The following is a 22,140-nucleotide window of genomic DNA, read 5'->3' as shown; positions in this document are numbered from 1 at the left end:
TAAGAGTGATTTATGTGGTGTTATCTATGTCTCAGTTTTAAAAAGTGATGGGAGAAATGGCCAAGAAAGGAGTCAATTTGACTACATTTTAAAAAAATGGTTTAGGGTTGTCTATAGGAAAATCTAACTTCCGTTTTCTTCTGTTCACCCAATACTTCTGACATCAGATGTGTGGATCTTACACACATCAAGCAATTTGGTGACACCAGCTGTGTGTCCTATGATTCAGCTCGGTTCCAACAGGATCTACCTAGTGTCTGCATCAGATCCCATAGGTTAAGGGCTCAGTCTCACAAGACCACCCACCTCCCACTTCAGATGCCGTTCACAAGTCTTGGTTGTTACCCATGCTCTGACCAACCAGCTGTTAATCAGAGGTTTCTGTGACACCCCTCCTCTGCCAGGTTTGATTAATTTGCTAAGCAGCTCATAGAAGAAATACAATTTATTTACTAGATTGCTTGTTTATTATAAAAAGATATAACTCAGGATCCCCTGGAGTAGGAAATGGCAACCCACTCCAGAATTCTTGCCTGGAGAATCCCAAGGGCAGAGGAGCCTGGCAGGCTACAGTCCACAGTGTCACAAAGAATCAGACAGGACTGAATGAACAACTAACACTTTCACTTTTAAGTCAAGATGAGCAATATGGAAGAGGTGCATAGGGTAAAGTCCAGAAGTGTATGAGCACAAAAGCTTCTGTCCGCATGAAGTTGGGGTGCTCCACCTTCCTGGTATTGGATGCATTCACCAACCTGGAAATTTTCCACACCTATATTGTAAGAATTTTTATGGCGGCTTCATCCATAGGAATGACCAATTATTAACTCAACCTCCAGCCCCCTCCACTTCCTGGATGATGGAGGCATAGCTGAAAGTTCCAAGCTTCTAATCATGGCTAGGTCTTTTGGGTAACCAGCTCCTATTCTGGAGTTATCCAGAAGCCACCTAGAATCTCTTCATTGGAACAAAACAAACTCTTATCACCCAGGAAATTCCAAGGGATTTAGGAGCTCTGTCAGGAGCCAGGAATAAGACCAAATATTAGAACAAAAGATGCTACTAGTGCTCTTATCACTTAGGAAATTGCAAGGATTTTAGGAACTCTGTTTCAGGAACAGGGGGCAAAGGCCACATTTTTTTCTATTATTTTACAGTGGTATTAACATGCTGTATAGAGGTAATCAGAGGCCACACAGCCCCCTCCAAGAGAGGGGCGTCCATTTATTGAATGGAATAGAGAAATATCAGGGAAGACTTACCCAAAAAGGACATTAGGGATGAGAATGAAATTAAAAGGCCAGATATCTGAGACACAGCCCTTTTGACAAACAGCAAGGAATTAGGCATGTGGGGGACTACCAGGCAAATAAACTAGAGAACAAGACAGTGATTAAGAAAAGCCCTGAGTGATTCAAACCAGTGGAGAAAAGATGAACTTGTTAATAGGTAGTGTTGGGACAACTGGAGAGCCATACTGGGAAAAAAAAAAGACAAAATTAAAATCATTCCTCATACCATATACTAGTGTTGATCACAAAGGGATATAGATTTAAGTATTAATAATATGATATCATAAAATACTAGAAGAAAATACAGGCTTCAGCAATCTGGAGTGGTGAAAACTTTCTGGACTTTAATTCAAAATCCAAGGAAAAGATTGAGAGATGTAGTTGCATGAATCTAATCAAGCCTCTAGTTCTAACTGCCAGTCTATAAAAAATACAAGGGATAAAGGAACTTGTTTAATGACACCAAAAGGTGCTACCAACAAAATCTAGAATATGAGTGTGTCAGATTTGTACTGCTTTGTGAGCAGCTTTCTTCAACAAATAAATGCCAAAAGAGTGTTGTGGTGGGGAGGGTTGCCTTTAGATTAAAAGAGATTCAAAATACTTATCAACCAAATGAAATATATAGATCTTCTTTGTACTCAAAATATTTTTAATACTGAAAAACACAATTTTTAAATAAATGAAGAAATTCAAACACTGTGTTCTTCTTCTGACATCCGCTCAGTCGTGTCCGACTCTGCGATCCCATGTACTTTACAGTCCATGGAATTATCCAGGCCAGAATACTGAAGTGGGTAGCCTTTCCCTTCTCCAGGGGATTTTCCCAACCCAGGAATTGAACCGGGGTCTTCAGCTTTTCAGGCGGATTCTTTACCAACTGAGCTATTAGGGAATCCCTGTGTTGGTATTGGATAGTTTTTAAAATTATCATTAATTTTATTAAGTATGATAATGGTAATATGTTATACTAAAAAGAGGAGGCTTTATCTCTTAGAGATATGGATTGAAATATTTACAGATAAAATGGTATCATCTTTGATATTTAAAATAATAAAAAAAAAGATGTGTGTGGGAAATGGAGTTCAGTTCAGTTGTTCAGTCGTGTCCGACTCTTTGTGACCCCGTGGACTGCAGCACGCCAGGCTTCTCTGTCCATTACCAACTCCGGGAGCTTACTCAAACTCATGTCCATTGAGTCAGTGATGCCATCCAACCATCTCATCCTCTGTCATCCCCTTTTCCTCCTGCCTTCAATCTTTCCCAGCATCAGAGTCTTTTCAAGTGAGTCAGTTCTTCACATCAGGTGGCCAAAGTGCTGGAGTTTCAGCTTCAGCATCAATCCTTCCAATGAATATTCAGGACTGATTTCCTTTAGGATGGACTGGTTGGATCTCCTTCCAGTCCAAGGGACCCTCAAGAGTCTTCTCCAACACCACAGTTCAAAAGCATCAATTCTTCGGCACTCAGCTTTCTTTATAGTCCAACTCTCACATCCATACATGACCACTGGAAAAACCATAGCTTTGACCAGACGGACCTTTGTTGGCAAAGTAATGTCTCTGCTTTTTAATGTGCTGTCACATTAAAGAGGATGGTCATAACTTTTCTTCCAAGGAGTAAGCATCTGTTAATTTCATGGCTGCAGTCACCATCTGCAGTGATTTTGGAGCCCCCCAAAATAAAGTCTGACACTGTTTCCACTGTTTCCCCATCTATTTGCCATGAAGTGATGGGACCAGATGCCATGATCTTAGTTTTCTGAATATTGAGCTTTAAGCCAACTTTTTCACTCTCCTCTTTCATTACGAGGCTCTTTAGTTCTTCATTTTCTGCCATAAGGGTGGTGTCATCTGCATATCTGAGGTTATTGATATTTCTCCCAGCAATCTTGATTCCAGCTTCTGCTTCATCCAGCCCAGCATTTCTCATGATGTACTCTGCATATAAGTTAAATAAGCAGGGTGACAATGTACAGCTTTGATGTACTCCTTTCCCCATTTGGAACCATTCTATTGTTCCATGTCCAGTTCTAACTGTTGCTTCTTGACCTGCATACAGATTTCTCAGGAGGCAGGTCAGGTGGTCTGATAATTCCTATCCCTTCAAGAATTTTCCAGTTTGTTGTGATCCACACAGCATTTTCTAAAAACAGCTTGAACATCTGAAAGTTCACAGTTCACGTATTGCTGAAGCCTGGCTTGGAGAATTTTGAGCATTACTTTGCTAGCATGTGAGATGAGTGCAATTGTGCGGTAGTTTGAGCATTCTTTGGCAATGCCTTTCTTTGGGATTGGAATGAAAAGGTGTAAATAAAATAAAATGGTACACTTTTAAAAATAATTATTAAAGCTGGATAAGAGTCAGACACAACTGAGTGACTGAACAGCAACAACAAAAGCTGGGTGATAAGTACATGAATATTCATTATTCTGTTCTATCTTTTCATAAAAATACTATTCTCATTCCTTTGAAAGTAAATCTGAAAATTCTCAGATCCACTAAAGGCCTTGTAAGCAAGGATAATGCCAACCTGAAACTGGCATCTGAGGGGGTGGAGCTGTGGGGATAAAAAGGCTAGATAAGGTACCATCAATGGGAGTCAAGGACTGGACCAGGAGGGTGTCATGGATGAGGGAGGGGAGAATCTGGGTATGGACACTGTGAAGTTGGTAGAAGTGGTAGAACTTGATGGCCTACTGATTGAGAATGCTACAGAAGTAGGAATCAGGGATGACTCAGGCTCAGAATGGCTGTGTGGTTCATTCAACAAGCAAGGAAATTCAGAACTTCCCTGATGATCCAGTGGTTAAGACTCAGCACATCCACTGCAGGCAGCATGTGTTTGATTTCCAGTCAGGGAAGTTCTGCATGCTGCAACCTCCTCAAAAAAAAAAGCAAGGAAATTCAGAAGATATTAAAGTTAGATGTGAAGGAAGTGACAGGTTCCACTTCAGACAGTTTGTCCTTGTGGCTGTGGAACATCCACAGCTTAGGAAAGAAGTCTGCATTAGAGACATGGTGTTGGCAATGGTCAGCTGCAGCATAATTTCCATGGAAACATGTAGAATGTGGGCACAAGAAAACACTCCTTTTGTGAGCAAGCTTTCTTATCTAATTAATAAATTAATCTTGGACTGTTGTTAACACTAAAAAGCAAAACTGGCTTCATCAAGGACGATATATGAGACCCAAATAGTAATAATCTATGATACCCATGATACTCTGTTGCCTCTCAATTTCCATTTTGAACAGGTCATAGATCTTCAGGGTTTCACTGCAAGGCTTTCTTGTTTCATTTCTTTCCCCTACTTTTCAAGAGAACACTAAGGCTTAAATGGGCTTCACTGGTGGCTCAGATGGTAAAGCATCTGCCTGCAATGCCGGAGACCTGGGTTCAATCCCTGGGTCGGGAAGACCCCCTGGAGAAGGAAATGGCAACCCACTCCAGTACTCTTACTGGAGAATTCCATGGACGGAGGAGTCTGGTAGGCTACAGTCCATGGGGTAGCAAAGAGTTGGACACAACTGAGAGAATTCAGCTTCACTTTCAAGGCTTAAATACATTAGGGAGAAAACATCTGATATGAAAGATAAACTTTTTCTTTTCTATTGTCTGTAGTATAAATATTATAAAAAGTGAAAACATTAGAACCATCTCGATCCAGGGGGCATCGTTCAATTTCCTATCTTTTAAACAACCATGATAGTTGTTTAAAACTATCCTTCTGTGTGTGTTAGTCGCTCAGTCATGTTTGACTCTTCGCCATCCCATGGACTATAGCCCTCCAGGCTCCTCTGTCCATGGGATTTCCCAGGCAAGAATACTAGAGTGGGTTACCATTTCCTTCTCCAGGGAATCTTCCCCATCCAGGGATTGAACCTAGGTCTTCTGCATTGCAGGCAGATTCTTTACCGTCTGAACCACCAGGGAACAAAGGAGCTGCTGGTTTAAAAAAGCATTTAGGGATTGATTATACCTTGGATAAGGGCAAAGAGAAGACTCTTCAGCCCCTATCATATCTGTGGCTAGGGGAACATCAGGCCATCTGCTAGGCTTTAACAGAACATGGCAATAACATTTTGGTTGAAAGCACAGAATGATTTTACAAACCAAAATTAAAGTTTGTAAGCAGTTGAGGCACTTGTAGGTCTTTTTTTTCTTTTTAAAGGTATTTGTATATTTACCATTTATATTCAGATAAGAATAGAAGCACACTGACATCTTTCTTTTTCTGTTCTGGGCTTATTCTCCTAATCTTGTGTTGACTGCCCAATTCAAACTCCTCAGCCTGCCGTTCAACACCTCCATAATTTTGCTTCACCCAAAATGACTTAAGTCAGAATTTTGAGGGTTGGACCCAAGCATCAGTTTGTTTTCTAATCTCCGCTGGTGATTGTGCAGCAGTGTTGAAACTGACTGTGGTTACAATATGAATGAGGAGAAGACAACTGGGATATTTGGAGTACCTATGAAAGTGAAAAGTAAAAGTGTTAGTCTCTCAGTCATGTCCGACTCTTTGTGACCCCATGGACTGTAGCCCGCCAGGCTCCTCTGTCCATGGGAGTCTCCAGACAAGAATACTGGAGTGGGTTATGGTCAGCAGCAAATGTAAGAACTGAAGTTTTTCAGAGCTTCAGATGGCAGCTATGATGTACATGGCTGTGTGCATGTGATCTGTGTTTCCTGTGTCTCTGCCCTGCTCGTAGGTGACTGCCGTGCGGGTGTATGTGAATAGCTCCTCCGAAAACCTCGACTACCCGGTCCTGGTTGTGGTTCGCCAGCAGAAAGAGGTGCTGTCCTGGCAGGTTCCTCTGCTCTTCCAAGGACTGTAAGTGGCTCTTTCCCTGACAGCCTCATTACATTTGTTTTCTTTCAACATCCTAGACTTCAACTGATCTTTTCCCTAGAGAAATCAGATGTTTGACACATTGACTAGTATGCATGCTAAGTGCAAACAGTTGACATGGTACATGCCCTGACCGGTTCAGCTCTGTCCAGCTTCTCTCCTCTTTGATAATCTCTGATAAGAACCTAGAATTGTAGCACCTGAAGAATGTCTTGGTTGGTTAGCGGGTCATCCACGGAGGACAGAACTAGGCCTTGCAGTCACCTTAAGTGAGTGACACCTCCCTTTCTTCACAATGTTCACTAAGTGTGCTTTCTTTATCCCGTAATATTTATTGAGCATTACTAAATGATAGATGCTGGGGATACAGTGGTGGAAAACAACAATGAAGTCCCTTCCTCGTGGAGTTTATATTTTCACAGGGGAAACTATATAGGTCACAAGAACACAAGCAAGAACAAACCAGAAAGCATGCAGACATGGGCACAGAGTACAGTGTGAAATCATTTTGCAAGTTAAGAATGTGAGGACTGAAATACTGACTCTGATACCTTGACTTGGACTCTGGGGCTTTCTTTATATTCGTTTAGCAAAGACTTAAAGAGTGGCAAAATGGAATCAGGTTGTTTCATCAGAACAGTTTCCCTTCCAAAATCTGATTAATTTTCTGATTGAATTAGGAGGGTGATGTGGTGATGCAGGCACAGCCTAAGTAAACTGGTTGGCACACAGCAGTCCCCATATCTGTGTTATAATGTCACACAATTCTGTGCCAAGTACGTTAGCTATAAAAATCACTGTCAGTAGGTCCAGTAGGAAATTTTAAATATAAGGACCTGGGAAGAAATTCAGAGAGAACTGAATGGAAATGTTTCTTTCCCTGCTTGTTCATTGAGTGTCCTTTTCCTTCTTGCTGGTTTTTCCTCCCCTGGCTGCTGCAGATACCAGAGGAGCTACAACTACCAGGAAGTGAGCCGTACCCTTTGCCCCTCAGAAGCAACCAATGAAACAGGACCTCTGGAGCAACTGATATTTGTAGATGTCGCATCCATGGCGCCCCTGGGTGCCCAGTACAAACTGCTGGTTACCAAGCTCAAGCACTTCCAGCTGCAGTAAGCAGGACTCCTTGTGGCCTTTCTCTGTTCTCCTGTCTGCTCTTCCTGTGCTGTGCGTGCTTGATCCTGCTTCCTCCCTTCCAGATCAGCACTCCAGAAGGAAGTCATCCACTTGACATATTGTCTGTGCACCTTCTGAGCTCCGCTGCTCACAGCTGGGCAGCAGGGTCTTAATCTGTGCAACAGGGAGGCAGAAGGGGACTGGAGCAGAGGAGAGAGTGGTGGACCTGACAGGCGTATCCATTCCTGGGGGTCTGTGAAGACCCCCTCCTGTCTGTCACCCAAGCTAGAGTGATGTCCAAGCACTAGTGATGGGTACTTCTGTGTTCCTCACCAGTGCCACTTTCCTGAAGGCAGTTTTAGTTTTGTTTTAAGGAAGATCTTAAGTTGCTTTTCTCGTCCTTATTACTATTCTAGTTTTCTCTTTCTGGTTAGGAATGTTTACAGACTGAAAATAATATTTTATGTGGCTTTGTCCTTTGTGTAAAAAACTTAATGACTGCTTCCTCCTTCTCCTTGCACTACTGTCTTTTGAAACCAAATCAGTCAAGATACATCATCTCAAATTGTTTACATTAGACATGGAGTCTAACAAATTCAGTAGAGGGCATTGTCTCCAAAGGATCTGTTCCCTCTCAGAGGTTACTCATGTAAAATATTGCATAAATCTGTGTGAAAAGGTAAAAAGAAAGGCTAAGGTTATTCCTTAATAAGGTCAAAAACTTCAGGGAGTTTCCTGTCCCATCCTACTCTAAGCTCAAGGTTTCTCAAGGGTTCAAACCATTTCCTCCCTTCTCAGTGTTCTAAGGAAACTTTTTAAAATATATCATCAAATTGGTTATATTAAAATTTTCATTTGTACTCATCAAAAGGTATCATTAAGAGAACAGAAAAACAAGCCATAGACTGGAGCATATGTTTCCAACATACATAAGAAAGGACTCATATACAGAATACATAAAGAACCTCTACAAATCAATAAGAAAACTCTGGCAAGATTTTGGTTGCCACCTCCAGTATCAGCCACCCTTCTGTGGCTCTGGTTTCTTCTGGTTGAGGATCTTAGAGCCTACAAGTCTGAGCACTGCTCAGGTTCAGACTCCATTTCAGTGGAGTGAATAGGTTTTCTGGGGCAAAAATGAGGAGATCTCAGGGCCAGAAACTACTTGAGAAAACAATCCCGACTTTGACCTCTCACTAGAACTTTGGGACAGAGTCAGAAAAATCTCAGAAGGAGAATCAGTGTTTATATTTACCCAATGAAAATGAACAACATATCATATGTGATGGGTTTTCTAAATCCTATTAGTCTTTTACTTGGCATATTTGAATCCATTTATGTGTTGCTTATAAGAGTACAGTCTTTACAAAACAATGTATAACTGTAAATAAAAGATAGTAAATGAAATATCATGCTGATACTAAATAAAAGAAAGTTGATATAGTATATCATATTATATGAGATATTCCTTAATGCAAAAAGCATTATTAGCTATAGAGAAACATATTTTTGCAGCTTATTTTTCTGATCAGAATGTTCTGCTCCATTATAAAACTTTCCTTAAATTTTCTCAGGCAGTTTATTCTGAAGTCTTTAGCCAGTGGAGTTGCTAATAGTAATCAAATATTTATCTTGGTCTTCTCTATACCCTGTGACAGTGTATATATACTGGATATAGATGGACAGATGGATTAATGAATGGTCAGAAGGATGGAGAAGTAGTTAGAGCATTTTACAAGTCCCTCCATTAACTTTGGAGTAAAAAAAGTGATGTGATGATTTCAAGAACAGAGAACCACCTACCTACCCCCCAAAAAAGGCAGAAAAAGATCAGTTATATCAGTCTCTAGGAGGGAGGTTTGATCATTATAGTATATATATTTTTAATAGAATCTCCATGTGAGTCTAATGTGCAGCCAGAGTTGAGAACAACTACCCTTAAGCAATTTCTAAATGTGGTTCTTGTGTTTGTTTTAATGTTTAAATTTATCTGTGATATTAAACAGTATGGGAATTCGTGCTCATAATCTGAAGGAGTTGGACATTACTTGAACAGAGGGCATTTTGAGCTGCGGAGAAGCCTTGCATCTACTAATTGGTCTCTGTGTGTCTAACCTGTCACTGTCACTTGGTAGCAGTGTACTTGAATTCTAGGGCTGGTATCTCTAAGGCTAATTAGACACTTTGGAGGGCTGGTATCTCTAAGGCTAATTAGACACTTTGGAGGACTGAATTCTGTGAAACTGAAGTCATAAGGTCACAAGCCTGCGAGTGTTAATGAATGATTCACATGTAGTGAAATTGCAAATCTATTCCCTCAGATTGCTTTTTGTTTCCGCCTCTCACAATGTGACCTGACTTCAGCAACCAGACATTCAAGACCATTTCAAAAGGTACATAGTTACAAGAGCTTTTCTGAGACTAAGATAAGCCAGAGAAGAGATGTAACTGAGATTTATGTGTCCCCTCCTCCTTGGCTCTGGATTGTCCCACACTAGCCTTGGCTGTGTGTTAGTCAGTCAGTTGTGTCTAACTCTTTGCAACCCCATGGATGGTAGCCTGCCAGGTTCCTCTGCCTATGGAATTCTCCAGGCTAGAATACTGGAGTGGGTAGCCATTTCCTTCTCCAAGGGATCTTCCCAACCGAGGGATAGAACCAGGGATCCTGCATTGCTGGAAGCCCAGAAATCCAGAGAATGATGGATCAGGCAAGAGCTGAGGACTGGAAACATCTGGACTCTAGGTATTGAGAGAAACACTGAAGAATTAACTCAACTTTCCTAACACTGAAGTTTCTCTTGTTTGTTTTTCTGTGTTAGACTAGAAGGTACATGAAACATATCCTGGGATTTTTTTTCTCGAATTATAAACTTTAAGGATAGAAGGACATTTGGGGATTGAATTCACTCATTTCATTTTTGCAGATGAGCAAACTGATACCCAGAGAGGTTAAGTGATTTGTACACACTCACACATCTGGGAAAGGGCAAAATCAAGACTAGATTTGACTCTGACTTGCAGTTCTCAGTTCTTCCCACTGTAACATGCTATTTCTACTTTCTGTTTTAAAACTGCCTTCTGAATTTTTGTTGACCTAAAAATGTTTCTCAATTCCAATAAGCATTTCTTTATTTAAATCCAGCTTAAAAATAAAATTATTCTTTTAAACATTACTCCTTGCTGTCTTAATTCTCCTGCACCTGCCTACACACACACATACACACACACACACACCCCAGTTTTTCCCTCACTCCTTTTCCCAGACACCATTGCTCTGGTGTTCATTGTGCCAGAGTATGATGCTGTAGACAGGGAAGAGCAGAAGGCTGCAGGAACAGGCAGACACCTGACCCTGGGGTGGGAGGAGCTTGGAAGGGCCGTTAAGAAATTTAGACAGTTGTCTAAACTGTCATAGGTATGTGGAGAATGGATTTGAAGGGGGCAAGACTGGAGGCAGAGAAATTAAAAGTACTGATGCTGTGATCAACATAAATAATAAGGAGATGAATGGAAAAATTTGGAGGTGAAGTTGACAAAGCTTGATTGAATATTTGGGGTAAGGGAAATGGGAGAGTCAAGGATGACCATGTAACTTGTAGATGGCGGTGCCTCTAAGAGAAAATGAGAATTTTGAGGAGGGAAGGAAGAGATGATAAATTCATGCTGAACTTGAAGTGCAGGTACCCAGCAGAGTGTCGAATGTACACCAGCACAATGCTCAGGAGAGAGGGCTGAGCAACACAGTGCCCACTAAAGAGAAGCTTCACATGGAAGGCTGGGCCACGTGGTGCCCAAGGCGAAGTTACAGGAGACAAGGGGAGAAGCAGGCAGTACCCCATCCTTGCTCTTGGAGATCTTTATGCTGTACCAGGGGTTTTAGACTTCACCGTGCAGGTTATGGAAGCCACTAATGAATCTGATCTTTCAGATGATTTTGGTAGCCATGTGGAAGATGAATTGGAGAGGCCAGGGTAGAGGCACATAGGCAAATGAAGAGAATAAAATTTGAATTTGAATAGAGAAGAATAAAAAATTATCAGGACCTGAATATATTATGGTGGCAACAAAGTTGTAATGGAGAAAAAGAGTCAAATAATACACATGGGGACAATTTACAAATCCAAAAAATACATGTGGCATGGTCAAACAAGGAGGGGACATATGTATACCTACAACTGATTCATGTTGATGTTTGACAGAAAACAACAAAACTCTGCAAAGCAACTATCCTTCAATTAAAAAATAAATTAAAATTTTAAAAATACAGTCTTATATGAGTACTTGAATCCTTCAACCCTCCTGTAAACTTCTAAGTGGGATTTTGAGTCTGGTTTGAGAGAGAGTTTTTAGTGTGCTAGTGCAGCTACTGTGCTGTAAAGAGCAATAGATTTTTGAGGAAATGGATGAGTGAAGAGGCTTTTAGACCATTTTGCTATGCATCATCCTATGTAATTGCCCTTTGATATTTGGGGTAGACTACATAATGATTTACATTGCTTTTCAAATTCGCGTTTGTTTTCTTATTGGATGTTACTTGAGCACAGACAGTGCTTCAGGTGTTACATTTATACTAATAGAATCAGGAAGACAGAGTGAGCAGCAGTTGTGGAGAGGAATCCAAGATGACTCCAACAATGATGTCAGAAGTCAGGTGAGGCTTATGGACAGACGTGCCAGATAAGAGTCAAGGAAAGGGTAGTACATTCCATTTTGATCATATACTGAGTTTGAGATGCCTTGAGGGACAGTGAAGTGCAGAAGCCCAGCAGAGAAACACTCTTCAGTGAGTGGAGCTCTGGAGGTAGCCCTGGGCTGAATGTGGAAACTTGTGATTCTCTGGCATTGTTGTAGCAACTGTGTGTGTGTGTGTGTGTGTGTGTATACAGACATATACATACATACATATATATGAGATTTTTATGGCAATTATAACATGTGGTTATACATATATGAATGAAGATATATATGGTTAAGGAAAATGAGGAGATCAAAAACAGGACTGTGTGTCACATCCTCATGTAAGGGATGGTCTGAGAAACAGGAACTCTCAGAAGAAGCTGAGTCAGCATGATCAGATGCATGAGAGAAAACTCAGGAAAGCAGGTGTCACAGAGCCCACGGGAGGGAAGAGTTCTAAGGCAGAAGTTGTGGTAAAGTAAAGTAAGTAAAGTTGCTCAGTCGTGTCCAACTCTTTGCGACCCCACAGACTGTAGCCTACCAGGCTCCTCTGTCCGTGGGATTCCAGGCAAGAGTACAGGAGTGGGTTGCCATTTCCTTCTCCAGGGGATCTTCCCGACCCAGGGATCAAACCAGGGTCTCCAGTATTGCAGACAGACGCTTTACCATATGAGCCACCAGGGAAGCCCATACAGAAGAAGGTGTGGTAGTCAGTGTTAAATGTCACAGAGAGGGAAAGAACATTAGGGATTAAGTCACTGGATTTAGCCAAGAGGAGGTGACTGGCAACCTCAGGGAGATGGTAGGGAAAGAACCCTGACAGCAGTGGAGAAGGAAAGGGGAATGAGGGATGGGAGCACAGCACCCTGTGAAGAGGCTGATCTGTGAAGGAGAGGGAGGATACAGAATGACATCGAAGGAGGGAAGTTCAGGAGAAAGAGTACAACTTTGTTGGGTGCTTTTGCTTGTTAATTATTTTGAAAATGGTTGAGACTAGAGTATGTTTGTAAACCAAGGAGAAGCAATGCAAATAAAGTTTATAGGGCAGTTGGATTTTTCTAGAAGCAAAGTCCCAGAGAAGAGAAGGACAGAATTTAGCACGTGCATGGAGAGTTTATACTCTGACCAGAGCCATGAGGTGGAGGGCTACAGATGGTGGAGGGCTGTGGAGAGATTTGTGGTAAACAAAGTCAGTTCATGACAGATGGCAGGAAGGAGATAACAGGAAATGATACTCTGAAGTCCATAGTCCAGGTGAATAACCAGAGTAATTTCCTTCGACAAACAAAGTGAGGGTTTTGAATCCCCACTCTGGTCTGTGCTAGGGGCTTGCTGTCATATAATAAGATGAGTATTAATCTCACAGTCTTCTCTGACTCACCTCAAAAAATGACTTAGCTTTTGACTTTGTCTTTCCACTGATCCTTTCTTCCCATCTCCCTTTCCTTGTCCTGTTTCATTACCTCCTACACACACTCTCTCTCTCTCCCTTCCCCATGGACCCCTCTCCCCTCTTCTCCAATCTCTCTTGACTCCTCTGTTCTTTTTCTCTTTCACTCTTCCTCAAGCTAGCCACAGTGAGGAAACAAAGTTAGTTTTTAGGTTTTCTTATTTATTAGGTAAACATGTTTCCTGTGTTTAATTTTTTCAAACAAATAAGTTGAAAATTACACACTTCCTTCTCTAAAACTGAAGGTGTACATGTGTTTCAATTAGACTTGTTCTGTTGTTTAATGACCCCTGATAAAATAAACCTTCTCCACCTCTGCTGAGGCCTATGGGGAAGGAAACAGAACCTTTCATCTGCAACAGACACCATGTTTATTTTGCACACACTGTTGACTCCAGGAGAAAGAGGAGATTACATGTGATAGTCTTAAGGAAAATATGTTTTCAAAGTTTGTGTGTGTTGTACTAGTAAAGAAAACAGAAAGAACAAGGGGAAAAAAACCCAGAAAATTCCTATCCATGTCCACACATTCAGTCTTAACTGGAATGCAAATGACAGGGGAAAATTTAAAAACAAATTTCTGGCCAATGAAAACTGTTTGCTTCTGGAAATCTTAACCTGTCTGTTGCCAGCCAAGAAAACCACTGTCCTTTTTGTTCCCCTGACCTGGCAACAGACAAAACTGAGGGCCCGTGTTGCCCTGGTAACTGCAGATGACATTCCCCATGCTGCAGAGAACCATGCACAGCACGTGGTTCCTGACTCTGGCTGTGGAGTCTCAGAGCACGCACAGAGCTGGATTTGACACCAGCTTCAGCTTCTTTACGTCACGTAAGGTCATGTGTTATTAACCATGCTTCAGCAGGACCAACCCTTGACTCTAATGATGATTTCTATTGAGAGTGGATATATATATATAAATTGTATCTATTGCCAAATTCTATGTCTAGTCTACTAATGGCCTAAATTGTTTGTCATTACCTTTAGAAACAGTGTTCAAAATCTGTGACTTCTAAACAACACCTCCAATTACAAATTTCATGCTTCAATGTCCTGACATGCCCTTTCTAAAGGAATCTTTAGTAAAAATTTTAAATGGTTTAATTTTTATAAAGGAAAAAATTAGGAGTGGATAAAAAAGACTCTTTAGAGAGCATCAGGGGATGAAGCTGGGGAGGGGCCCCAAAAGTTCAGGTTTCCAGAAGTTCAGGTCACACTGAAGGGTTGGGATCATGCCATTCTCCTGATGCAGGCACTGAGAGTACAGTGAGTATGTGTGAGTGATCCTCACAATTAAAGATGAGACAAGAACCAGAAAGAACAAAAGCCCCAAACAGCCCTTGCATGACTACAGAGAAGACCTAATCTGTTTTTGCATTTTCCAGACTCTTGAACTGTTCACATGTGTCCTTCCCAATAGCACTCTATGCTACAAATGTATGTTTCCCACACCCTCCTCACACTCTCCTCAGTGCTGGATCATTGCTGTCTTTCACAGAAGATGCAGATATATAATAAAATAATTTATAGAAAATTGATAATTGAAAAGAAAATAACTTCATTATATTTTTTTGGTGGTATGTGCATTTTAAGAAGGGTCTTGGAAGGCAATGTCTAACCCAAAGAAGACCTGATCTTGGAGGGAAATGTAGACAACTGTGGGGTGCTTGGGGCAGGAAAAGCATGCTCCTATCCCTAGAGACCCTCCCATGGTGATTATCTATTCATCATGCTTTTTAAAAAGTGATATTTTTGCCATGGATACATCAAAATTATTTTTAAGTTCTATCTGAATTATGCAAAAGAATCTCAAGCCTTCTTTTCCTCTCTCAGCCCACTTCTGACACCTAAAACCTATAGTTGAGTGTAAAATCTTAAGAGAATCTGAAGACAAATGTGTCTATAAAAGTCAAAGTACTTACTTGTATAGGTATAACTTTATGGGTTTATTTTTATAGACATAAAATTGATCCCTTCCCAACTTGATCATTCTTGACAACTGAAACCACCAAGTTCCCATGCAGTGTTCTTTGTCACTTTTATTGGCCCAGACAGAACTGCTTTCTCAAAGGGTAGGGCTTTTCTTGCATCTAGTTCGAGATTTTTTTAAGAAATAACTTTTGCTTGCTAACTTATGTTTTTCTTTCACTTTCCCCCCTTTCCCTTGTATTTCTCAGGACAAATGTTACCTTTCACTTCACTGCCAGCCCCTCTCAACCTCAGGTAAGTGAAGGCTTCAAGGTTATCATGATTCTTACCTAAAGAAACCATGGTAACACGTTGAGTTAGCACGTGGTGTTGCCCTTAATCTTTTACAACTTGAGCTATATTTGTATTTTTGGAATGTGGTTCATATAACTGAGATTTTAGACACACCATTTGAACTGGTGTGAAATGGGAGGCATGACATGTTTACAGATATCCCTTGGCTTAACCTTCATTCATTAAATTATGGGCCAACTATGCACACCAGGTACAGTGTTAGGCAGTATTAGGTGCCAGGGATAGAAGGATGAAGAAGAAGAGAGGAGCAATTTCTGCCTGCAAGGACCTTATAATTAGGATGGGGATGGGGAGACAGAGAGTGGAAGGCCACCACTAAACAGATACAAAAGTAAACAACTGATCTGGAAAATATAACAAAAATGAGACAGATTTTAATATCTACAGTGTTATGGATAAAATTAATTTCTTCCATCATTAAGAAAGAACAGGTATGCTGACAAAAATTATCAGAAGATATAGATACTTGGGTTATGCTCTCCACTAGGCCTTAATCATAAACCAAATAAACAGATTAAAACTTTGATTAATTCAGGCTGCTTTTCTAGTGATACCGCTAGCTACTTTCCTTTTTCCTTTCATAGATTCTGAAAGAATAAGGTTCATGCAATAGCCAAGTTTAAAGCAGATTTATTTAATGTCCTGATGTTTCTTGTAAATTTTCAGTATGCTGCAATACAACTTTGGTCAAAAGTGGCCTTGGATATACTAGAACTGGAATTAACATATTGTATGGATGCTGTTGTAAATCTATTACAATCACTTGTGAGCTGGTGAACCTGTTCTCAGAGAGAAAGCCCTGTTTTGTAGAGTTTGCCCATTTCTGCAGTGTAAATACTTCCACCCTGGCCGATTTCAGACTGTCATCATGACATCACTGAACACAGAGTTGGAAATCAATGTGCACAGTCAGCTCACCAAACCTGCCAAAGCTGACACCTGCACACCTTTTAGAGTTACACTTCCCATCAGTAAAAGTCTCCACAGTGCATGTACGCTGCCACCCAGTGACAGAAGAGGACTACAGACCCACAGTCCATGCACCTCAAAGGATCGGTCACTTAATTCATGAAATGTTTGAAAGCACTATTTGCGGGGTGCAATGGGAGGTATCTAGACAGGAAAGGAAAAACTTGCACCCCAACTGCAGAAAAAGTACAGTCTAATAGTCCAGTCCAGAGTCCTGAATGTCATGATGTGCTTTGCAGACTGAAAACCAGTGATGATTATACATTGCAGCTTCTTTCCATTTAAAAAAAATTATTAAACACTAAAGTCCAAATAATTTGTATATTAATTACAAACTAGAGTAAAACATACCTAGAAAAACTCATGAAACAAAACAGAAATTCTTTGACATCTATAAGGTCTTATTTTACTCATAACAGTTCCCATTTTGGCCTATATTTTTTATCTTCTTCAACTGTAGGAAAAAATTTCTGTACCTTTAAATTCACCCAAACGCTTGTACAGTTTCAGACAACCTGCATCATCACTGCCTGCCTCTGTTCCTATAGATAGAAGCAGGTAACAGAAACTGGATAGGTAATCAGGACATAAGAAGGTGATTTTTAGCCTCAATTCCAGGCATTGCTTTAGATCCTTGTCATTTGCTTCTTTCTGGTAAAAGTACATTATCAAGGCAAAGGGTTTATTTACTTGGGATTTATGGTAATTTAGAGATTAAAAAAACTCGTGGGACTTTGCTGGTGATTCTTCCAGTGGTTAAGAATCTGCCTGCCAATGCAGGGGACACAGGTTTGATCCCTGGTCCGGGAAGATTCCACATGCGTCGGGGCAACTAACCCCCTGCGAAGTAACTACTCATTAGTTATGAAGCCCTCATGCTCTAGAGCCCGTGCTTTGCAAGAAGAGAAGCCACCACAATGAGAAGCCCACACTGCACCTAGAGAGTAGCCTCCACTCACCACAACTAGAGAGAGCCCGAATGTAGCAACAAAGGCCCAGCACAGCCAAATAATTAAGTAAATAAATAAATAAAATTTAAAGCAATTTATTAAAAAAGAAGATTGGTAATACTTTGGCATATAGATAAGACTTCAGTAGCGGCCTATAGCTTGCACAAAACCTACTTCTAGAATATATAGGAATATATATGACATTCATTTTCATTACTGCTAATAGTAGCCATAATAATGCTTTTGAGGTAACAAAGTATGGTTTCCCTAAGAACCAAGAACACATGTTGGGAATTCCAGAGTATCTTTGGAAGAGCCCTGTATTCTATGCATTTGAATCAAGCTCCAAAATAAAAGCACAAAATGAAGTGGGTTCTTGAGAGCATTGCCATCTGTTACAAGGCATGAACAGACTTCCAGATAGTAGCATTAACGACACTCTTTAATCTTAAAATAATTGTTCCCCACTTGGAAGGCTTTGGATTGTTGAAAAGTTCTATTTTCCTTGCTCTGGTTCTCAGGATAAGATTAGTAAAGAGGATGATGGAATGCAAAATGAAGTTTTAATGGGTTTCACTGCTCCTTCAAAGTGATAGATTTACTAAATCTGGATATGGGGGCTTTTTTGTTTGGTTTCCTCAGAGTCTTTTTTTTTTTAATTTATTTAATTGGAGGCTAATTACTTTACAATATTGTAGTGGTTTTTGCCATACATTGACATGAATCAGCCATGGGTATACATGTGTGTCCCATTCTGAACTCCCCTCCCACCTCCCTCCCCTTCCCATCCCTCTGGGTCATCCCAGTGCACCAGCCCCGAGCACCCTGTCTCATGCATCAAACCTGGACTGGCGATCTATTTCACATATGATAATATACATGTTTCAATGCTATTCTCTCAAATCATCCCACCCTCGCCTTCTCCCATAGAGTCCAAAAGGCTGTTCTATACATCTGTGCCTCTTTTGCTGTCTCACATATAGGGTTATTGTTACCATCTTTCTAAATTCCATATATATGTGTTAGTATGCTGTATTTGGTGTTTTTCTTTCTGGCTTACTTCACTCTGTATAATAGGCTCCAGTTTCATCCACCTCATTAGAACTGATTCAAATGTATTCTTTTTAATGGCTGAGTAATATTCCATTGTGTATATGTACCACGGCTTTCTTATACATTCGTCTGCTGATGGGCATCTAGGTTGCTTCCATGTCCTGGCTATTATAAACAGTGCTGCGATGAACATTGGGGTGCACGTGTCTCTTTCAGTTCTGGTTTCCTTGGTGTGTATGCCCAACAGTGGGATTGCTGGGTCGTATGGCAGTTTTATTTCCAGTTTTTTAAGGTATCTCCACACTGTCCTCCATAGTGGCTGTACTAGTTTGCATTCCCACCAACAGTGTAAGAGGGTTCCCTTTTCTTCACACCCTCTCCAGCATTTATTGCTTGTAGACTTTCAGATGGCAGTCATTCTGACTGGCATGAGATGGTACATCCTTGTGGTTTTGATTTGCATTTCTCTAATAATGAGTGATGTTGAGCATCTTTTCATGTGTTTGTTGGTCATCTGTATGTCTTCTTTGGAGAAATGTCTGTTTAGATATTTGGCCCATTTTTTGATTGGGTCATTTATTTTTCTAGACTTGAGCTGCAGGAGTTGCTTGTATATTTTTGAGATTAATTCTTTGTCAGTTGCTTCATTTGCTATTATTTTCCCCCATTCTGAAGGTTGTCTTTTCACCTTGCTTATAGTTTCCTTCGTTGTGCAAAAGCTTTTAAGTTTCATTAGGTCCCATTTGTTTATTTTTGCTTTTATTTCCATTACTCTGGGAGGTGGGTCATAGAGGATCCTGCTGTGATTTATGTCAGAAAGTGTTTTGCCTATGTTCTCCTCTAGGAGTTTTATAGTTTCTGGTCTTACATTTAGATCTTTAATCCATTTTGAGTTTATTTTTGTGTATGGTGTTAGAAAGTGTTCTAGTTTCATTCTTTTACAAGTGGCTGACCAGTTTTCCCAGCACCACTTGTTAAAGAGATTGTCTTTTCTCCATTGTATATTCTTGCCTCCTTTGTCAAAGATAAGGTGTCCATAGGTGCATGGATTTATCTCTGGGCTTTCTATTTTGTTCCATTGATCTATATTTCTGTCTTTGTGCCAGTACCATACTGTCTTGATGACTGTGGCTTTGTAGTAGAGCCTGAAGTCAGGCAGGTTGATTCCTCCAGTTCCATTCGTCTTTCTCAAGATTGCTTTGGCTATTTGAGGTTTTTTGTATTTCCATACAAATTGTGAAATTATTTGTTCTAGTTCTGTGAAAAATACCGTTGGTAGCTTGATAAGGATTGCATTGCATCTGTAAATTGCTTTGGGTAAAATAGCCATTTTGACAATATTGATTCTTCCAATCCATGAGCATGGTATGTTTCTCCATCTGTTTGTGTCCTCTTTGATTTCTTTCATCAGTGTTTTATAGTTTTCAATGTATAGGTCTTTTGTTTCTTTAGGTAGATATATTCCTAAGTATGTTATTCTTTTTGTTGCAATGGTGAATGGAATTGTTTCCTTAATTTCTCTGTTTTCTCATTGTTAGTGTATAGGAATGCAAGGGCTTTCTGTGTGTTAATTTTATATCCTGCAACTTTACTATATTCATTGATTAGCTCTAGTGATTTTCTGGTGGAGTCTTTAGGGTTTTCTATGTAGAGGATCATGTCATCTGCAAACAGTTTTACTTCTTCTTTTCCAATCTGGATTCCTTTTATTTCTTTTTCTGCTCTGATTGCTGTGGCCAAAACTTCCAAAACTATGTTGAATAGTAGTGGTGAGAGTGGGCACCCTTGTCTTGTTCCTGACTTTAGGGGAAATGCTTTCAGTTTTTCACCATTGAGGATAGTGTTTGCTATGGGTTTGTCATATATAGCTTTTATTTTTTTTGAAGTTAATTTTTTATTTTTTATTTTTTTCCATTTATTTTTATTAGTTGGAGGCTAATTACTTTACAATATTGTAGTGGGTTTTGCCATACATTGACATGAATCAGCCATAGATTTACATGTATTCCCCATCCCAATCCCCCCTCCCACCTCCCTCTCCACCCGATCCCTCTGGGTCTTCCCAGTGCACCAGCCCTGAGCACTTGTCTCATGCATCCAACCTGGGCTGGTGATCTGTTTCACCCTTGATAATATACATGTTTCGATGCTGTTCTCTCTAAACATCCCACCCTCACCTTCTCCCACAGAGTCCAAAAGTCTGTTCTGTACATCCGTGTCTCTTTTTCTGTTTTGCATATAGGGTTATCGTTACCATCTTTCTAAATTCCATATATATGCATTAATATACTGTATTGGTCTTTATCTTTCTGGCTTACTTCACTCTGTATAATGGGCTCCAGTTTCACCCATCTCATTAGAACTGATTCAAATGAATTCTTTTTAATGGCTGAGTAATATTCCATGGTATATATGTACCACATATATAGCTTTTATTATGTTGAGGTATGTTCCTTCTATTCCTGCTTTCTGGAGGGTTTTTATCATAAATGGATGTTTAATTTTGTCAAAGGCTTTCTCTGCATCTATTGAGATAATCATATGGTTTTTATTAATTATCAATTTGTTAATGTGGTATATCACATTGATTGACTTGCAGATATAGAAGAATCCTTGCATCCCTGGGATAAAGCCCACTTGGACATGATGTATGATGTTTTTAATATGTTGTTGGATTCTATTTGCTGAATTTTGTTAAGGATTTTTTGCATCTATGTTCATCAGTGACATTGGCCTGTAGTTTTCTTTTTTGTGTGGCATCTTTGTCTGGTTTTCCTCAAAGTCTTAATCATGTATTTCATGTCAAGCTTCTCAACCAGTTACTATATTTATAATTACTGGGAAGAAGTCCCCTTTCTTCATTATTAGCAACATGTTTAAAACTTCAGTTCAGTTCAGTTGCTCAGTCGTGTCCGACTCTTTGCGACCCCATGAATTGCAGCACGCCAGGCCTCCCTATCCATCACCAACTCCCAGAGTTTACCCAAACTCATGTCCATCGAGTCGGTGATGCCATCGAGCCATCTCATCCTCTGTCGTCCCCTTCTCCTCCTGCCCCTAATCTGTCCCAGCATGAGGGTCTTTTCCAATGAGTCAACTCTTTGCATGAGGTGGCCAAAGTATTGGAGTTTCAGCTTCAGCATCAGTCCTTCCAGTGAACACCCAGGACTGATCTCTCTTAGGATGGACTGGTTGGATCTCCTTGGAGTCCAAGGGATTCTCAAGAGTCTTCTCCAACACCACAGTTCAAAAGCATTAATTCTTCAGTGCTCAGCTTTCTTCACAGTCCAACCCTCACATCCATACATGACCACTGGAAAGACCATAGCCTTAGAGTTAATAAATTTTTCTGGTGAATTGATAATCTAAGTAGGTAAATAGTATAACCTCTATTATAAATGTTTCCTTATTCTGATATTTGAGAAATACTTTTAAAGATATCTTAGGCTGCACAAAATTGTGAACATATTTCAGGAGCCTAGATGTAGGGCTTGGTCTTT

At 40.2% G+C, this 22,140-nt stretch overlaps 1 protein-coding gene across 6 annotated transcripts in view; it reads left to right on the top strand.

The window, feature by feature from the left end:
* The window catches only part of SIDT1 (SID1 transmembrane family member 1), a 104,151-nt gene that overhangs the window by 26,254 nt on the left and 55,757 nt on the right, over positions 1–22,140 (top strand). For all 6 annotated transcript variants that reach the window (XM_043874995.1, XM_043874991.1, XM_043874993.1 and 3 more), the window contains 3 exons: positions 6,003–6,124; positions 7,084–7,254; positions 15,563–15,608. In XM_043874995.1, the coding sequence (XP_043730930.1) occupies positions 7,193–7,254; positions 15,563–15,608 (108 nt within the window). In that variant the 5' untranslated portion in view covers positions 6,003–6,124; positions 7,084–7,192. The remainder of the gene's footprint in view (positions 1–6,002; positions 6,125–7,083; positions 7,255–15,562; positions 15,609–22,140) is intronic.

Source organism: Cervus elaphus, chromosome 19, assembly GCF_910594005.1.
Source record: "Cervus elaphus chromosome 19, mCerEla1.1, whole genome shotgun sequence".
NCBI classification, from domain to species: Eukaryota; Metazoa; Chordata; class Mammalia; order Artiodactyla; family Cervidae; genus Cervus; species Cervus elaphus.
Note: the sequence above shows the minus strand (reverse complement) of the source record. Positions and strands in the feature narration are given on the sequence as shown.